This window comes from Doryrhamphus excisus, chromosome 18, assembly GCF_030265055.1.
Source record: "Doryrhamphus excisus isolate RoL2022-K1 chromosome 18, RoL_Dexc_1.0, whole genome shotgun sequence".
Lineage (NCBI taxonomy): Eukaryota > Metazoa > Chordata > Actinopteri > Syngnathiformes > Syngnathidae > Doryrhamphus > Doryrhamphus excisus.
The window spans coordinates 13,950,998-13,969,356 of NC_080483.1; the positions used below are offsets into that span (position 1 = coordinate 13,950,998).

An 18,359-nucleotide genomic window follows, 5' to 3' on the forward strand; every position below is an offset into this window, starting at 1 on the left:
TGAGGGTACTGTAAAAAAGGTAATTTACATGTAAACATAAATATATTGCATATGGGGGTACACCCTGGACTGGTGGCCAGCCAATCACAGGGCACATATAGACAAACAACCATTCACACTCACATTCATACCTATGGACAATTTGGAGTCGCCAATTAACCTAGCATGTTATTGGAATGTGGGAGGAAACCGGAGTACCCGGAGAAAACCCACGCATGCACGGGGAGAACATGCAAACTCCACACAGAGATGGCCGACGGTGGAATTGAATCCTGGTCTCCTAACTGTGAGGTCTGTGCGCAAACCGGCCATATTTAAATAGGCCATATTTCATTGGGAGTGACCAGGATGGATAGGATCAGGAGCTAATACATCAGAACCCTGGTCTCCTAGCTGTGAGGTCTGTGCGCTAACCGGCCATATTTAAATAGGCCATATTTCATTGGGAGTGACCAGGATGGATAGGATCAGGAGCTAGTACATCAGAACCCTGGTCTCCTAGCTGTGAGGTCTGCGCGCTAACCGGACTTATTTAAATAGGCCATATTTCATTGGGAGTGACCAGGATGGATAGGATCAGGAGCTAGTACATCAGAACCCTGGTCTCCTAGCTGTGAGGTCTGTGCGCTAACCGGCCTTATTTAAATAGGCCATATTTCTTTGGGAGTGACCAGGATGGATAGGATCAGAAGCTAGTACATCAGAACCCTGGTCTCCTAGCTGTGAGGTCTGCGCGCTAACCACTTGGCCACCGTGCAGCCCCTGTAATATCTTATTGTACATTTTGGAAGTAATTTGATGATGATTTCTGCTTGAACTTTCAACACAATTCGGTCTTTTTTTACTCACAATTTAAAAAAATCAAAATGTTACCCTTGGAAATGTTAAACATGTGCTTCTTATTTGCCAACAGGACTTGTTAATACGGCAATGCCTTCAATTTGCATGTAACCACCAGCAGCGCTTTGCTTATTAAGCAGCTAATGCAACTTCTGCTTAGCCCCTGCCCTTATAATAAATGATATATACCATATAATAATAGCGTACAGATGTAGCATGTCCAAAAAGACAAAAGAGAGCTCTATTGCCGTCATCCCGCTCTTTTTTGTCACATTTACTAGTTGAAGGCGCCCTGACATTTGGGGTCAGCCAGCCTCGTTAGATCAGCTGATCATAAGAGCATGTGCAGTTCGTTAGCGGTCAGGAGACACAAGAATGTGATTGAGGGGAGAAGAGAACGACGAGCTGCCTCGAGTTAAGTTGGTGGCGGCACGTGGAGACAGTGCAGATGATCCTTATGCAACTCATTTGTGGGACTGAAGGGGTCGTAACACGGCACAAATGCGTTTAAAAACTGTATAGTACTATATAGTATGCATGGCGGAGGTATAGTATTGCTTTTTCCGAGTCCAAATACATCTCCAACAAGTGTCAAGGGTGCTTAAGTATTTGTATGACTCCTACTGACCAAACTCATTTGATCACCTGTGAAGCATCCTCCAGCTGGAAGCACTCATGCAGACGATAATGGATGGATATTGACTCATTTGCAATGAAAATATAAGCTGTACACTGACTACTCTAAAATACAGTTAGAGTATATTTCAATATTGAACAAAGCAACATTTGTTCTCAATAAGAAATCACTACACTCTACTTATTGTGTGGAAATATGGGCTAATAACTATAAAAGCAATCTTCACTCGCTAAATGTACTGCAAAAAAGGTCAGTAAGGATAATTCATAGTGCCGCATACAGAGAACATACTAACTCCTTATTTCTAAAATACTTCAACTTGCTGATATAGTTCATCTTCAAACAGCTAAAATAATGCATAAGGCTAAAAATAACCAATTAGCTAGTTGATGTTTGCTAAATACAAGGATGAAGAGTCTTGAACCAGTCATCATGTGCTATATATATCACTATATTGACACTTACTATGGTACCCATGGTACCCGATGGTCATATCACCCCTCGTACTTCGGTACGTGACAAAAAAAATGTAAATAAAAAAAATAAAAAAATAAACTATATTAAGAAAGCAGGAAGTGAACAAATATAACAGTTACTGATTGTAAAATTACCAGACGGAGGGGTAGGATTTAATAAGCTTTGCTTCTTCCTACTCCTTTTGGACATGTGGAACTGTGAACTGATTATGTGATGCATTCAATTGTAATCTGATGCATGTTCAAATGAAATTAAACCATTACCATTACAGCATATCCCAGCTTAGTATTATTCCCTGACATAGTATAATAAAACCACTCCTGAAATGTGTAGACTCATTTTACAACTAATAAATCTTGTGTGACGTAAAAAAAGACCACATTTTAACAACATGAGAAAATGGTCTCCCACACTCTGATTTAGATAGGAATCCACGCACACACTGCGCCTTCATTCATTGGCTGCTGCCGATGAATGGATGGCTTGTCGGCCAATGGCAGGTGACATGGCATGTGACTGGTGTATATGTAGTCTGAGTTGCAGCAGCAGCCTCACAAACATTCTCTCACACATAAACAATCAGCCATCATGCACAGCAAAGAACAGATCAGGTAAGAGAAAATATCATTTTTATTATATTATTTAATGTGTGTGGTTTGTACAATAATGCAATATTTGCGTTTTCAGTTGATTAGTCAGTATTCCATTTTTCTGACAGTAGTTCATCTTTTTAATTATTAATGTTTACATTTAGTTCTTCCACAGCTTATATAAGATTTTTATCCATCAGGAAAAATAACATTTATCATATGACATGCCATGTTTACGTTCTTCGTCTCGTGATGCCGTATCATCAGCATTGACGTTAAAGCCTGGAGGCCCCCTGACTGACATTTAGTCACATTCCTAACATTTTAGTTTTGTCTTATGTCACCTGACAGTGAGGGTTAGCATTGAGTAGCATGCAGATATACTTTTTATCCACTGTTTTATTGTTTTATTATTAAAATGTTCCTCACAATTCCCCTCAGTCACGATGAATACCAGAAGTCAGCTGATTGGCTGATGTCTCACACCAAGCACCGTCCCCAGGTGGCCATCATCTGCGGTTCCGGCTTGGGGATGCTTGCTGACGCTCTTAAGTGTCAGGACTCCTTCGCTTATGCTAATATCCCGGGCTTCCCGCAGAGTACAGGTACACGCAGGTTTGGAGCAAAAACAAACAAAAATGTTTTGGTTTCATGATGTCGCCCTTTTGTTGTGTTGCAGTTCAAGGTCACGCGGGTCGGCTGGTTTTCGGGGAGCTGAAGGGAAAGACATGCGTGTGCATGCAAGGTCGCTTCCATATGTATGAAGGACATTCGCTATGCAAGGTAACACAATTTGTTTCTATTGTCTTGCTTGTTCTTTTCTTTCCTATTTCATCTGTTTCTGTATTTATAGTTGAAAGGTTGAGTACCTGGAATGCATAGATTTGATTGGCTGAGTAGCATCATGTGTGATGTCTTAATTTAAATGCAATTGGTCAGTGGATTTCCTGGATTTTCCTGATATGTGAGTGTGAATGGTTGTTTGTCTATATGTGCCCTGTGATTGGCTGGCGACCACTCCAGGGTGTACCCCGCCTCTCAGCTGGGATAGGCCCCAGCACCCCACACGACCCTCGTGAGGAAAAGCGGTAGAAAATGAATGAATGAGTGAATAAATAAAAGAACCCCATTAAAACTTATAATACTTTTTTGACTAGAGGTCCAGGTCTGGTATTTGGGTCTGTGTTAGTGATCCCAACTGTTTTAGATGCTCACTGAGCTGAGATTTTGACGTCACATGACTACTTGGCTACTCCATGACAAGCTGCTTGACGTTCTAAGTGTCACTGTGTCCTATAGACGACCTTTCCCGTGCGAGTCTTCAAGCTGCTGGGCGTGGAGACATTGATCGTAACGAACGCAGCCGGCTCATTGGCTGACGGCTTGCGGCCCGGTGACATCATGGTCATCAAGGATCATGTCAACTTCCCCGGACTGGTGGGCCTGAACCCGCTTTGCGGACCCAACGATGACAAGTGAGGTGCAAGTTCAGTTGATTTGTGTTGTTGTTGTTTTTTTTTTTCTTTGCTAACATTCCTATTTTCCAGATTCGGGCCACGCTTCCCGGCCATGTCGGGATGCTACGACAAAGGACTACGTTTCCTGGCGAGGGAGATCGCAAAGGAGATGGGCGTGGCCGGTCTCATGCAGGAAGGCGTGTACGCTATGGTGGGCGGACCTAATTTTGAATCCATTGCAGAGGCCAGACTATTGCACCGACTGGGCGTAGATGCTGTAGGTAAGGCATACATTTAAACACTGTCACGTCAGCTGGGGTAGGCTCCAGCACACATGTGACCCTAATGAGGACAAATGCTAAAGATTGATTTACATGATATTATGGGCCATTAAGACCTTTGGAGGACAATAGGAAATAACAGGGCCATTTTGACTTCTGACTGATGTGTAAACAAAAGGTCTTGAGTTTTGATGCTTCACAATTAAGGAACATATTCCAAAAATGTTCACTAAAAACTGTCAAATATATCCAAAAAATACATAACCGCATTGTCTTCTGTTTACAGGCATGAGTACAGCTCCCGAGGTCGTCATAGCGACTCACTGCGGACTGAGAGTCTTTGGCCTCTCCCTCATCACCAACAAGGTAAAATAAACATACAACAAACACTAATAGTTGACTTCCTGGTGAATCGCTGACAACTTCCTGTGTTTGCATCAGGTGGTGAAGAGCTACGAGGACACGGAAAGCGTGGACCACCAGGGTGTCCTGGAGGTGGGCCGGCTGCGTTCACATACGCTGCAGCAATTTGTGACTGAGTTTATTTCCAGGATGGAGATCAACAACAACAGCAGGAATACTCTTTGAGATTTGAGAAGAGTTTTCTTTTTTTTGTATAGATGAAGTATTTTATTGCTAACTTAGTTTTTATTTTTTAAAGCAACCTCTGTAATTTAATATTTAATTTTGTTGAACTGAAAAATGATTTATGTAATATGACGGAGATGCTGAATTAGACTATAGGAATTAATCCGTAGTGTATTGTTATTGTAAACACAAATATGTATTAGATTATAAGATTTGTGGTTTGATACAAAACAGCCAAGCATATCATATGTTGTATGATTTTATTGTGTACATATTCCTGATCTGATTTAATCTCACTAAAACACAAACATAAACCACTTGTGTCACTTCTGTCAAATGCAGTCCCTCACTAACACCATAAAGGTTACACAATTTTAAGTATTTTAGCTAAATAATGATTAAAGCAGCTAGTGTAAATAGGTCAGGTGTACCTGTGAAGATGCAGTTGCGCCCTTCAGCCAAATGAGGGCGCTGCAGAGCTTGGATTTGACTTTAATCACCGAAGAAGATACGAATGAGGGAGCATTTTTTTGTGTTTTTTGTTTGTTTTGGGGTGGCTTCAGCACTCCATCCCAACTATAAAAATATAATTTAATATAAATATAAAAATATTATATACAAGTGTGTATTGAGTTCTGAATCGAGGAGCAAGAGGAACTATTAAGTGAGTGCAGGTAAACAGTGGCGGGGTTACCAAGGAGACGTTAGCTGTGATGCTAGCAGTTAGACGCTAACTCCTATCTGACATGGCGGAGCTTCACATAATCGGTCAGCTCGTCGGTGCTTCGGGTTTCCCTCAGAGCAGCCTCTTTTGCAAATGGGGTGTCCACACCGGAGGAGCATGGCGTCTTCTCTCCGGCTTGAAGCACGGTCAGACTCAAGTGGACAACCCTCAAACAGGAGACATGGCGTACTGGAGCCACCCCATTGACGTGCATTACGCCACCAAGGGGCTCCAAGGCTGGCCCAAGCTTCACCTCCAGGTATGGAACCAGGACTCCTTCGGCCGCTGCCAGCTTTTCGGGTACGGTTACTGCCACGTCCCATCCAGCCCGGGACACCATCGAATAAGCTGTGCCACCTGGAGACCTCTCGGTTCCTGGCAGGAGCAGCTATCGCAAATGTTTGTCGGCGGAGGACTCCAGCTCAGGAGCCCGGACCTTATCTACGGGGAGGCGGACAGGTATAGACTGCACACCGCCGCCATGGGGACCGTGGAGCTGGAGCTTAACATCATCATGAGACACTTTGACAAATATGGCGTGGACACTTAATGTTGATCACATTTCCCATTCGGATTTTTTATTTGGACTAAAAGATGTGTGCTTTTCTGTACTTATTTTTTACTTTTATATTCATACAATATGTATTATTATTATTATTGTTGTTGTTAATGTTAATTTATATTAATATAATAATAATAGTATATAATAATATTATATCATATATTATATAATAATATTATTATTTTTTTATACAATAATTTTGACCAATGGACTAAAATGTGTGTTTTTCTGTACTTATTTTTTACTTTTATATTCATACAATATTTATTATTGTTATTATTATTGTTGTTGTTGTTAATATTAATTTATATGAATACAATAATAATATTATATAATAATAATAATGTATTATCTAATATTATTATTATTTTTATACAATAATTTTGACCAATGGACTAAAAGATGTGTCTTTTTTGTACTTATTTTTTACTTTTATATTCATACAATATTTATTATTATTATTACTGTTAATATTCATATAATAATATGATATAATATATTATTTTTATTACTACTATCATTATACAATAATTCTGACCAATTTAAAGTCAAATATCACACAATAGTGTCACATTTTAATGATTTTAAGATGTGTAGCAAAGCCTGCTTTCTTTACAAAGCTGTCCACCAGTGTGTCAGTGGTGGGTGTGTCAGCCTACACTGGTGGGCTCATCTAGCGAGAGCCAGCCATCCCATCACAGACTGGGGGGGATTAAATAAACAAGTGTGCTGTTGGTTTAAAGCTGCTCCGGGCCTTCATTAGGAACTAATCTTCCCCTGAAAAGGTTTTTCCTCCCCGCTGCTTCAACCTGTATTCAGATGCTATGCGCTTCATCTGCATGACAACGTGACACAGATTACACTAATAGCCTTAGCATTAATCTGGATCATTATTATTATTGCCGTCTTTATCACCGTGGCTTCTTCTGGGCTCATTTTCTACTTTGGCAGTTTTGAAGAAAGGATGGTGATTCTGCTTTGTGTTGTGCAGCAACTTATGCACATCTTGACCCAAAGACACTGAACCTCAACAACTTTTGTCAATATTTTTGTTTAATTTCGATGCAGCATTTCACTCACTACACTTAAATTAATTAAGTATTAATGTATTTTTTGTTTTGTTTCTTTCTCATGATATTATAAAAAACTAAAATATTTGTTTCCTAATAATGCAATACATAACATTACAACTTTTGTCTCGTAAGATTACCATTTTTATATGTTATTACTTTAATCATGTTTTGACCTTACTCTCATACAATGATTGCTCTTTCTTCCATATTTCCTGTGTTTTTTTGTACTATTCCTGTTTAATTTTATGTTTACAATATGCCGAGAGTGATTGAAAAAGTCACTGCGGGCCACAAATGGCCCCCGGGCTGTACTTTGGTCACTACAAGAACATGTTTTTTTTTGTTTGTTTTGTTTTTTTGTTTGTTTTTTTCAGTGGTGTACATTAATTTACCCTAATTATGTGATTTAGACCATTTCAAAAGCAGGGTTACTTTATATTATATTTTGCAGTACAGTACACCATAACTTGCAAACTACAAGCACAATAGTAAACATATTGTTAAATGAATACTTAAATGAAAACAATGGAGTTTTTGATACCTGTCTTGATGTATGTCTTATATATCAGATGGATTAGATAGTAGAAAACCTAATTTCATTTCATATAAACTAAAATGAAAGCAGATTAGCATGCCCCTGTAGTCCTGCAGAGTTGTGACATTATTTTGTTGAACTAACCCCACTAAGAATTCAAACGTGTTGTCTTTAAAACTCTCTCTCACACACACACGCAGCAGATTAGCTGCTGTTTGGAACCTCAGGGGATCTCATTCACATGGAAAAGAAGCACGTCTTCTTTCTCATTGGTAGCCGGTGTCATTAAGTCCTTGGCTCTCATTTAAACATGCGGTGTGGACCTGCTGCTTCACACATTTGCTCACATTGAAGACGCCAGGAACATCTCATTCAACATACACATTTCAATGTGTACCTTTTGGAAAGGAGAGCTTATTTTGTAGTTCATAGTTAAAAAAAACATTCATACTAAGCCGAAGTTTTTGCAAACCAAAGTATGTTTTCCATTGAGCGGATTTTGGACTTGGAGCAGAAACACCCCAGAAATTGTTTAAAACTCCACAGGCCTTGGGATCGAACAGGTGAGTCAAAATGAGATGTACTTCCATGCATTGCAAAAAAAGGGTTTCATTCATTCTTAATTGGCAACTATGATGCTAGCAATACTATACCATATTTTTTGCATTTTCTGTACAAATATCATTACCTGAACAGTTACATTGGGAAAAAAATGAACACATAACACTCTGACATTTAAACACATAAACCTGTACAAAACCGTATAAAAATATTTATTGATCTGTGTCACAATTCAAAGCAAATTATACAGTTAATATTTGATTTGCTGCTTGACAATAAAGCCTGGAAGTCTGGAAAAAAAAAGAGGTACCGGTACTCTGTATGTATGTAATCCCATGAGTGGGATTGACTTGAAATTTCTCACACAGCTGAATGTACTCTACTTAAACACCCACTTTAGGTTGAGGGTTGAATCACCAAGAAATTTGGCATACACCTTTATGGGACTGACAAACACATGTCTGTAAAATTTGACATTTTAATTTAAGATTATGAAACTTTAAGTTTTGTATTATGCTAGCATGTATTCAAAATATGTTAAGTACAACCCATAGGGGACACAACAAATGTGATTTACAGTCCCTATGTGGTTTCCTCATTTTTTCAAACTGAACCTGCAGTCCGTTAAGGTCTTTCACGCGTTATTTTTTCTTTTATGCTGCGTATAGTGTGAGTGTAGCATATTGACCACACAGTCATGAGATAGGGAAGAACCTCTGTGTGGATTTTGCACGTTTTGCATGTGTGTGTGTGTGGGGGGGGGGGGCTTTCTCCGGTTACACCAGTTTCTTCCAACATTCCAAAAACATGCATGTTAGGTTAACTGGAGAGTCTAAATCAGGGTTGGGCAAAGTTTTTGACTCGCGGGCCGCATTGATTTAACAAAATTGACGGGGGGCCAAACTATATATTTTACACATGGAATTATTGTATCTGTAAAAGTGTCATGCAATCTACTATATGTGCTTGTGTCTTTATTCAGGAGCACTTTGTAAACAGCAGACCACATCAAATAACCAAATTTATTTTAAAAAAAAAAGCTCCATAAACCATGAAAAGGTTGGCTCAAGCCATGATACCAGGTTGTATGTTTCAATGAAATACTTTGGAATGAACGGGCGGGCCGTATTTAAACACTTGACGAGCCGCATGTGGCCCCCAGGCCGTAGTTTGCCCACCGCTGGTCTAAATCATCCTTAGGTATGAATGTGAGTGTGAATGGTTGTTTGTCTATATGTGCCCTGTGATTGGCTGGTGACCAGTCCAGGGTGTACCCCGCCCATTGCCCGAAGTCAGCTGTGATTGGCTCTAAGCTACGCCCGTCACCCTAGCGAGGACAAGCAAAATGGATGTATATAAGTATGTCACATGACTTTTTAGATGCAGACATTGAGTCAGACGAGGAGAACCATCAACAACATGGACATCATCCTTCCCGGGCGAACATCCAGAGTCCGACTTCCAGCTGGTATATCGGACGTAGACCTCGAACCGCCTTCACTAATCACCAAGTAATCAATTAAATCAATAACTAACCTGTGAGTATATTGATCATGCATCTTAGTGGGCCTTAATTATGTGTGTGTGTGTGTGTGTCAGGTGAATGTTCTGGAAGCTGTGTTTCACGTCAACTGTTATCCAGGCATCCAGCTTAGGGAACATCTGGCTGGGAGACTGGATCTGGATGAGGACCGCATACAGGTCAACACTTCATTCTCTGTTAGGGGATGCAACTTTTAGGGTTTTTGCAGTATTCTTACTTATTTTCTTGAACACTTCAGATATGGTTCCAGAACCGGCGGGCCAAACTAAAACGATCCCTCAGAGAGAGTAGACTGAGGATGGTACAGTCGGCCGTTGCTGACCTCAGGATGAAGGTCATGGGTCAGTTGAGGAGCGATGATCTGCAAGTGGAGGATGAGAAGGAATGAGAGTGAAAATAAGAAAGGGGCGGGCTCATATTAGACTCATGGCTTGTCAATCACAGGACTCAGTGACATTCACATTGTTGTCCTAGCTAACTAAAATACACCATTTGTATTGTTGTAAAATTGTTATGTTGCCATGATTAAAATGTTGACACCATGTTATTTTTTGATATTTTTTCTGCACTGGATCAGTGTGTGTGTATATGAATATATATAAATGTTTTGTTTTCTGATTTATAACAAAATAAACATAGTAAATCAGGCATCTGAATCATGCTTTTGTCTTGTCTTGCTTGACTAATCCAATATGTCCATACAAACAAGTGGAATGTTTCAATGTACGTTTACATGGGCTTGTGATCGGGCTTCTTGACTCTCTAACAATGATTAATCTATTATTAGCTATTATGGAAAGTGTTTATGAGACAATTTCATGGTATATTTTAGAAGTTTCAGGTCCAGAATTTACCGCTTTCTTCTTTAAATTATAAAATATTGTATTTTTTTAATAAATAAATATACCAACAATCAAGTATATTATAACAATCGTGTGTTTTTAAATTGCGCTGTTTTTGTTCTTTATTTGACAAGCACTGAATTGCAGCCAATCAACATACAAAAGACAACAGGGCGGGAGTTTGGTTGACGCGTACGGCGCTTATTGGTCCACGCAGGCCCTGACTTCTATCCCGGAAGTGATACCCCAGGACTGATGTGGGTGTTCGGAGCCCAGCTGCGGTTCTGTTTGTATCGTCGGGCGCCTGTTGTTTCCTGAATAAAATGGACACGCTCAACAAGCTGAAACAATTTGACGCCTATCCCAAAACTCTGGAGGATTTCCGAGTGAAGACGTGGGGCGGCGCGACCGGTGAGATGCTGCCTTCTGTTTGTGCGAGAAAACAGTAGTTAGCTTCCTCGGCTAACAACAACAAGGCGAACCGGTTCCATTGAAAAATGTCAAGTTAGTGTTTTTAACGTCAGTCACAATACGCTATTGGAACATTTGCACAACAGAGCTCAAATTATTAATCTAATGTTTGCAGCAATCTGCTAAAAACGCGACATGTGACCTCAATATACTATTGTGGTTGACATGAAATACATTTTACTTTCTCAGGAATTGTTACCTCATTATCAGCCATTATTGTATAGAAATGATATATGTTTATTATTTATATGCAGTTAATTCAGATACATACACTTTTGTGTGCAGCAGATGAGTAGTAAAAGTAGTCTAAACCTACACAACAAATGCATACAATGACATTTTTTTCACATGTACAATACTCTTCCATTATTTTGTGTAGTAAATGTTGTATATTACACATAATAAATGCTAGTACATGATGTATTATACTAAGTTAGTGTCCTGAGGAGTGATTGGTGTGTCTTGACCGAACTGTCTAAATCTAACCGACTCTTTGTGTGTATTCTACAGTGACAATCATCAGTGGCATCTTCATGTTAATCCTATTCATTTCGGAGCTGCAGTACTATCTTACTAAAGAGGTGAGTGAGCGTCTTATATTGTTTAAGAGATGGGTTGTCAACCAAGTGCTGGTCTTGTGACACCCGGTGCTCTACAATCCATTATTGTAAGGATTTATGGCTGATTCTTATCGATGCAGGAGGTTTCTGCCCGTGCAACTCTGTCGCTCGCTTGTCAGATTGCATATCCGGTCGCATCAGTTTATCGTTCACAACCAATTTTGTGTTTGCACAAGAAATGGAACACAATCGGTTCTCTTTCCCACAGGTTCACCCTGAGCTTTACGTGGACACGTCCCGAGGAGACAAGCTGAAGATCAACATCGACATCATCTTCCCTCACATGCCTTGCGCATGTGAGTAGTGGACACGCACTGCTAATATTTTTGAAGCGCTCAGTGATGATGACACCTTTCTTCTTGTCAGATCTCAGCATCGATGCCATGGACGTGGCAGGCGAGCAGCAGCTGGACGTCGAGCACAACCTTTACAAGCAGCGGCTGGACAAAGACCTAAAGCCAGTCGCCCAAGAGGCAGAAAGACACGGTAAATTTTTTAGCTGAATTGTATTTTTTTTTTTAGCCAGCCAGTTTTAACACGCTAACTGTTGTACGCATTGCCAATAATGACCATTTTCCATTAATGTAATGATAATACCTGTATATGGCATAATAATGCAAATATACTGTATCATGGTTTATGAAAATCATTGTTTTTATTAACTATGCTGATTTTCCACATAGAACTTGGTCAAGCTGATGATGGTGTGACGTTTGACCCCAGCACACTTGATCCAAATCGCTGCGAGAGCTGCTTTGGCGCAGAAACGGAAGAACTCAAGTAAGACGGCAACGCCCAACAGCGCCTTTTGGTCCATTTAGGGCTCCTTTTTAAAAAAGCGCCTCTGGGCTTTGTTTGATGCCACAGATGCTGCAACACCTGCGACGATGTGCGAGAGGCGTACCGTAGGCGAGGCTGGGCCTTCAAGAGCGCCGACACCATTGAGCAGTGCAAACGAGAGGGCTTCACGCAGAAGATGCAGGAGCAGAAGAATGAAGGCTGCCAAGTGTACGGCTTTCTGGAAGTCAACAAGGTACCAAATAACACCCAAGTGTGTGTCACCTGCTGTAAGAAAAGTCTGAGGGGCATATATACTTCTACTAATAGGTTGTTGTAATTATTCACTCTAAACCAGGGGTCTCAAACACGCAGCCGGCGGACCAAATGTGGCCCGCAGGACACTAGTTTGAGGCCCCCACCTTGATATGAAAGTTTAATGTTAGTGCGGCCCGCGCAAGTTTGATATAATTGCTATATGGTATCATGTACTCAGAAAAAATTATTACATTTGATTAATGTTCATGTTAAAGGTTAAATAACTGTTAATAGTTATCCTCCCTATCCGTGTGGAAGTGGTAAGTTTTTGGCTATTTAATTTTAAAGGAAATAACTTGAAGGCTACCGTTTAGGTCGCTAGCTCTCTAGTTAGTGAGTTAGCATATGTCTCAAGACCCTGCAGTTGCGCAATATGTTGTAAATAAAAAGAGTATAAATGTGACTATCGTCGTGTTTTGTCATGTCTACAGGGCTCTAATAATGCTTTGTTCATTTTAATCTGAAAAAAATAATTTGTCTACCCACCAACTATATGTGGTTTCTTAAGTTTTTATTATTTGCCGTTTTATTATTATATTTATTTATTACTCATTGATTGATTTTCTTTATTCTTGATTTATTTATTTTTCATCTTATTTTGTGCAGAAAAATAAAAATTAAGATATTTGAGAACAGTGGAATGTTTTATCACAGCTTTTATTGTAGAAAGTCAGAACCAAAGCACTGAAAAAGTTTGTATATTTTTCTGTTTTTAATAAATGTGGGGTTTTTTTGAAAACCTGATGCGGCCCAGTCTCACCCAGACCCGAGCTCCAGTGGCCCCCAAGTAAATTGACTAAATTGAGACCCCTGCTCTAAACCATAACTCTTTGACTTTCAGGTGGCAGGAAACTTCCACTTTGCTCCAGGAAAGAGTTTCCAGCAGTCACATGTTCACGGTAAGACAGGACCCACAGCCCGTCATACACTTTGCTTATGCACTCCCACAGTAAAAGGTTTCTTTAAATCATGCTTGTGGAGATATTATTTCTAATAACCACCAATTATTGGCATTTTACCGCTTTTTTACTGCGTGTCATTGTTCTGTGTGAATGGTACCGATATGATAAGGAAGGGCAACGTCATCTCTGCAAGTTTTGCTGCCTTATGAGAAATTATCGGCGCCATAACACAGGATTATCTAAATTGTGAATTAATGCATTCATCCATTACCTCGGCTAAGGCATTGTCCTCTGCTCATTGCTGTTTGTCTTTTGTTAGTTACCAGGATTACACAAAACAAGACATGTTTATCACATCAGTGAGAATATACCAAGACTTTTCATTCATTTTTTCAACAGGAACAACAAACCTCAGCAGGCACCATTATTATATTATTATTATATTTGTTACTACTAAGGTTCCTTGAGTTGAGAATTGTTTTGCTTTTTCTGATACTAACGCTTATAGTTTGCACAGCAGCAGAAATGAGGAGATAAGAACCACTGAGGAAAAAAAAAACATCCAGCCTCCATGGTCCCGTTTTGCTCTCCTGCTTCATGTCTCTGGGGCTGCACTGACACTTTAGACATACGGCCAATTTAAGCAACATTTCTCACACTAATGAAGGAAAGTGAACCATAACAAAAGTGCTGTTCAGCCCCAGCTTGTACATGACTATGGTGTGTTGTCTCCAAAAGTCATCATTTGGTGTTTCTTCTCTCTTCTTTCTGCAGTGCACGCTGTGGAAAGTAAGTCCTCCTTTCTTTGCAGACTATTTAAATTCCTTCACACAATGGCTGTTGATGTTTGCTTCTCTTTTTCCACAACCTTTACTGTTGACATTTCAGTACTAATGAGTATTCACCCAAGCTTAACTAATGCTATTTTAGTCAGTGTCACTTATTTTTTTACATATTGCAAGTAAGTGCATTACAAACAAAATGTAATTCTAGTGGCCACTTCCTTTTCCGGTTTTATCTCCTGCTGAACCGCCGAGATTTAGTAAAGCATAAGTACCCACTGCGTGCCGTGCTATTACTTTTCTAAGTCAACCACACGGTGGCGCCGTCATTAAGTGTCAAACCTGTGGTTGACTTGAAACTTCTCACACAGGTTGACCTCCATGTGCTCCACATACGTGTGATTCATGGGGCATTTCCAATTAATTGTTGCTTTGTTTTTGTATTTGCAGTTCATGACCTACAGAGTTTTGGGTTAGACAATGTAAGTAATACGTTATGTGCTATATATATATATATATATATACATTTAATGGTAATGGTATTATTTCATTTGAACATGCATCAGATTACAACTGAATGCATCCCATAATCAGTTCACAGTTCCACATGTCCAAAAGGAGTAGGAAGAAGCAAAGCTTATTAAATCCTACCCCTCCACAATCAGTAACTGTTACATTTGTTCACTTCCTGCTTTCCATAATACAGTTTAAGGTTTTTTGTGTTTTTTAAATAATGTACATATAAATAATGTACATAGACAGCAACGTCTTGGTAGGAACTCCATTAATTCACTTATTTAATGTAACAGTCATCCAAGCCTACATTTCCAAGTTCTCACAGGAAATAATTTAACTGTACAGGCAATTAATAACATTCTTAGCTATCAGTATAAAAGAAGATTGTTAGTAGTTTGAGTGTTAATTTAGCTAACAAGTGAGGATGCATACGGTAACTGCTGACTTCATTTTTAATTGTATGACTTTAAGGATTTAAATGAATTGTTTCTTAGAGATTAGACATTTTTTATTTGACATTGTCCAATCAAAACATCTGTGTTTTAGATCAACATGACCCATGTGATCAAACACCTGTCGTTCGGGAAGGATTACCCCGGCATTGTGAACCCCCTGGACGGGACACACGCCACGGCACCACAAGGTCAGTTCAGCGTGAAACATTCACGGCTTTTCTATCATACCTGTTGTATGGCACCGACTGCAGAACAGGAAGTCAATGTCAGAAAGTACAACGCATTAAAAACAACTTTTTGGGGGGGTTTAATGAAAGAAACAAGACTGCAGTGTGACATGACTGAGTGGACACCAAGATGTGGCTGCTATTGTAAATGTCCCATCGGTTTATTTGGATTGCGTTGAGGTTTCTCTGGCTCCTCAGCAGCGGATGCCCATCCCGATGGCCATGAAGGTGCCAAACGTACCCCCACTCTGCATCATGGTCTTCCCGACGCCTCCCATTAGCTCCCGTCCTCGCATTCCGATTCTGCAGATGGTGGGAATCCGCTCATGAGCACAGAGATGCATATTGTCTGCAGCAGTGTAGACAAAACCAGAGATCTCACCTGAGACAGGAGAAGGTACCAAACATGGCACCGGCAGCCATTCCAACAGCGAAGCCCATCATGAAGCCCATCTTGACCCGGTCAAAACAGCTGGGCTGGGTCTGTCCGTATGGTCCGACAGCAACAGGCATCTGACAATGAAGATATGCGGAGGACGGAATTAAGAGAACACATTTGTTGGTTGCTTTTTGCCGTACACAACCCGTTTGGGACTTCAGTTTAAGAGACACTGGGTAAGGTGCAAAGTACACTATATCGTATGTGGCGCTAGCTTAGCATGCTAACTAGCGAGCTGGCTAATGTCACTTGTAGCCTTAACGGGAACAACACGATACAATAATGTTACCAACACGTTGGAAATACTCACTCGAATAAATTATTACCTTTTAAATTTAATATTTAGAACAGACTTCTGCTGGTCTTCGATTGAGGCTGTAAACGCGTAATTCAACTTAGGAGCGTTTAAATGTCTATCTGTCAGACCTCCATAGCCGGAAGTAGGAAGTTGAGCGACAGAGGAAAGCGAGCCAAGATGGCCGATTCGCTGTCATGGGTTACCAACAGCGACACACGGTGAATGATTTCAGTATTGCAAGTTTTGTACGTATATAATATTGTGACGGGATACTGAAAGTATCATCTTATTGGTTACAAATATTTTTAAATTGTGTGTTTTCTTCTCTCCACAGCCTCAATGATGTACCAGTATTTTGTGAAAATTGTTCCCACCATTTATATGAAAACAGATGGAGAGGTGAGTGCTATGTTTGTGATATGCTTGATTACATTGTTATGGTGACTTTATATGCTTTTTTTTTGTTTTTATAGGTTGTTAAAACCAACCAGTTCTCAGTTACCAGACATGAAAAAGTTGCCAACGGCCTGATAGGCGACCAGGGCTTGCCTGGTGTCTTTGTTTTGTACGAGCTGTCACCTATGATGGTGAAATTGACGGAGAAACACAGGTGGGACATACCAGATTTCCAGAATTTTTAAATCAAAACACAAGGATAATAGTGACGGGAAATTATACCCCATAACACTACAAAAAACTTTAAGGTTTAATAATGTTCCTCTCCATCAGATCCTTCACTCATTTCCTGACTGGAGTGTGCGCCATCATCGGGGGCGTTTTTACAGGTAAGATACCGCCTACCGCCTTCCTCACCGCACCCTCGTGTGACTTGGATTCCCCCCGTTGTCTTACAGTGGCGGGTCTCATCGACTCACTCATCTACTACTCAGCCCGCGCCATCCAGAAGAAGATAGAGCTGGGCAAAGCCTCCTAGTGACGCTCCATCCACTCCTGCTGGCCTCTGTGTGGCGCAACCCTGAACGCAACGCCGGTCGGCGGATGGATTGGACCGGCTAGCGAGCGGCAGGCAGAGGACCGAACATCTTTGAGAGACGGTATAGAGACGGAATTACAAAGAAAGATGTTCAGCATCAGCCGGGTTCTCCGTCCTCCTTTCTGGTTCCCGGAAGGATGACGGGACAGAGAAACTGCACCTCAACTAACCGAACACAGGATGGCGCTCCCAATTCAGTTCATCCTCATGGAACGTCCTACGGCTGTGTTCCTTTCTTTGTGTTCTTTGTCTTGTGGTCACATTGACGTCAGGGGTCATCTCAACATGTTTTTGCACAGGAAAATTGTTCATTTTTATTGCCACTTACCAAGAAAAGTATGAGAATTGTAAAGTTGTTTTAATGGCTGCACTGAAGAACGAGGGCAGCGTGCCAGAACACTATATGTTAATTGTTTAAAGGAGGGGTGCTTCTCTTCTCTTTTGGAGTCTTCTTAAGGGTTCTGTTGATTTAATGTCATTAATCCTCCATGATGGACAATTTCATTTTAATAAGGACACACTCACATTTTTGTATTTTTTCAGTGAAGACCTCCTCCAGCTATGACACACTATTGTCTGAAGAACAACTGAATGATAAAGTCTAGTGGTTGTACATTTTAAACTGTGAAAATCAGGGGTTGTGTGTGTGTGTGTGTGTGTGCGTGGGGGGGAAAATATGTATTTATATTTTGATTGTCCTCACAGGTTTTTTAAATGACAATAAACAATAAACGTGACTCTTATCAACTGGAATAGTGCTAATTAATTTGCACACACAGCAGGTTAGTTAAGGTTTGGATGAGTGTTATTTCTTCCATGATTAATTCTGTTGTATTATGGTATAATTGTA

The 18,359-nt window shown here is 40.3% G+C and overlaps 5 protein-coding genes across 6 annotated transcripts; 4 read left to right on the plus strand and 1 right to left on the minus strand.

Moving 5' to 3' along the window:
• The first annotated feature begins 2,524 nt into the window (after window positions 1–2,524).
• Window positions 2,525–5,099, plus strand: pnp4a (purine nucleoside phosphorylase 4a). Its single transcript, XM_058055007.1, has 7 exons — window positions 2,525–2,565; window positions 2,986–3,149; window positions 3,224–3,327; window positions 3,844–4,019; window positions 4,092–4,282; window positions 4,569–4,648; window positions 4,724–5,099. The coding sequence occupies exons 1-7, from the start codon at window positions 2,543–2,545 to the stop codon at window positions 4,868–4,870; spliced, it is 885 nt and encodes a 294-aa protein (XP_057910990.1). The 5' UTR covers window positions 2,525–2,542; the 3' UTR covers window positions 4,871–5,099.
• Window positions 5,100–5,356: 257 nt separating this feature from the next.
• LOC131106193 (B9 domain-containing protein 2-like) lies at window positions 5,357–8,252 on the plus strand. The gene has a single exon (XM_058055033.1). It carries the CDS (start codon window positions 5,617–5,619, stop codon window positions 6,142–6,144), a length of 528 nt encoding a protein of 175 aa, XP_057911016.1. The 5' UTR covers window positions 5,357–5,616; the 3' UTR covers window positions 6,145–8,252.
• Window positions 8,253–9,686: 1,434 nt separating this feature from the next.
• Window positions 9,687–10,398, plus strand: LOC131106616 (homeobox expressed in ES cells 1-like). Its single transcript, XM_058055839.1, has 3 exons — window positions 9,687–9,836; window positions 9,925–10,026; window positions 10,107–10,398. Exons 1-3 carry the CDS (start codon window positions 9,687–9,689, stop codon window positions 10,254–10,256), a joined length of 402 nt encoding a protein of 133 aa, XP_057911822.1. The 3' UTR covers window positions 10,257–10,398.
• A 536-nt stretch (window positions 10,399–10,934) lies between these two features.
• ergic3 (ERGIC and golgi 3) lies at window positions 10,935–18,254 on the plus strand. 2 transcript variants are annotated; one of them, XM_058055701.1, is made up of 14 exons: window positions 10,935–11,121; window positions 11,692–11,762; window positions 12,010–12,097; window positions 12,168–12,287; window positions 12,485–12,581; window positions 12,669–12,834; window positions 13,738–13,795; window positions 14,573–14,587; window positions 15,031–15,062; window positions 15,643–15,739; window positions 16,850–16,914; window positions 16,989–17,125; window positions 17,245–17,300; window positions 17,370–18,254. In XM_058055701.1, exons 1-14 carry the CDS (start codon window positions 11,034–11,036, stop codon window positions 17,447–17,449), a joined length of 1,170 nt encoding a protein of 389 aa, XP_057911684.1. In that variant the 5' UTR covers window positions 10,935–11,033; the 3' UTR covers window positions 17,450–18,254. The 2 variants fall into 2 exon arrangements, with proteins under 2 accessions (XP_057911684.1, XP_057911686.1); XM_058055703.1 differs by lacking the exon at window positions 14,573–14,587.
• Window positions 15,842–16,702, minus strand: romo1 (reactive oxygen species modulator 1). The gene is made up of 3 exons (XM_058055704.1): window positions 16,544–16,702; window positions 16,161–16,291; window positions 15,842–16,081 (listed from the first exon to the last, which is right to left on the minus strand). The coding sequence occupies exons 2-3, from the start codon at window positions 16,289–16,291 to the stop codon at window positions 15,973–15,975; spliced, it is 240 nt and encodes a 79-aa protein (XP_057911687.1). The 5' UTR covers window positions 16,544–16,702; the 3' UTR covers window positions 15,842–15,972.
• Window positions 18,255–18,359: the final 105 nt, after the last annotated feature.

Coding starts and splice junctions, on each gene's coding strand:
- pnp4a (XM_058055007.1), top strand. CDS start 2,543: ATGCACAGCAAAGAACAGATCAG. Junction 3,328..3,843: donor AAGGACATTCGCTATGCAAG/GTAACACAATTT, acceptor TGTGTCCTATAG/ACGACCTTTCCCGTGCGAGT. Junction 4,283..4,568: donor ACTGGGCGTAGATGCTGTAG/GTAAGGCATACA, acceptor TTCTGTTTACAG/GCATGAGTACAGCTCCCGAG.
- LOC131106193 (XM_058055033.1), top strand. CDS start 5,617: ATGGCGGAGCTTCACATAATCGGTCAGCTCGTCGGTGCTTCGGGTTTC.
- LOC131106616 (XM_058055839.1), top strand. CDS start 9,687: ATGTCACATGACTTTTTAGATGCAGACATTGAGTCAGACGAGGAGAAC. Junction 9,837..9,924: donor CCGCCTTCACTAATCACCAA/GTAATCAATTAA, acceptor TGTGTGTGTCAG/GTGAATGTTCTGGAAGCTGT. Junction 10,027..10,106: donor TGGATGAGGACCGCATACAG/GTCAACACTTCA, acceptor TGAACACTTCAG/ATATGGTTCCAGAACCGGCG.
- ergic3 (XM_058055701.1), top strand. CDS start 11,034: ATGGACACGCTCAACAAGCTGAAACAATTTGACGCCTATCCCAAAACT. Junction 12,288..12,484: donor CCAAGAGGCAGAAAGACACG/GTAAATTTTTTA, acceptor TTTTCCACATAG/AACTTGGTCAAGCTGATGAT. Junction 15,740..16,849: donor ACACGCCACGGCACCACAAG/GTCAGTTCAGCG, acceptor TTCTCTCCACAG/CCTCAATGATGTACCAGTAT.
- romo1 (XM_058055704.1), bottom strand. CDS start 16,291: ATGCCTGTTGCTGTCGGACCATACGGACAGACCCAGCCCAGCTGTTTT. Junction 16,082..16,160: donor GGTACCTTCTCCTGTCTCAG/GTGAGATCTCTG, acceptor CACCATCTGCAG/AATCGGAATGCGAGGACGGG.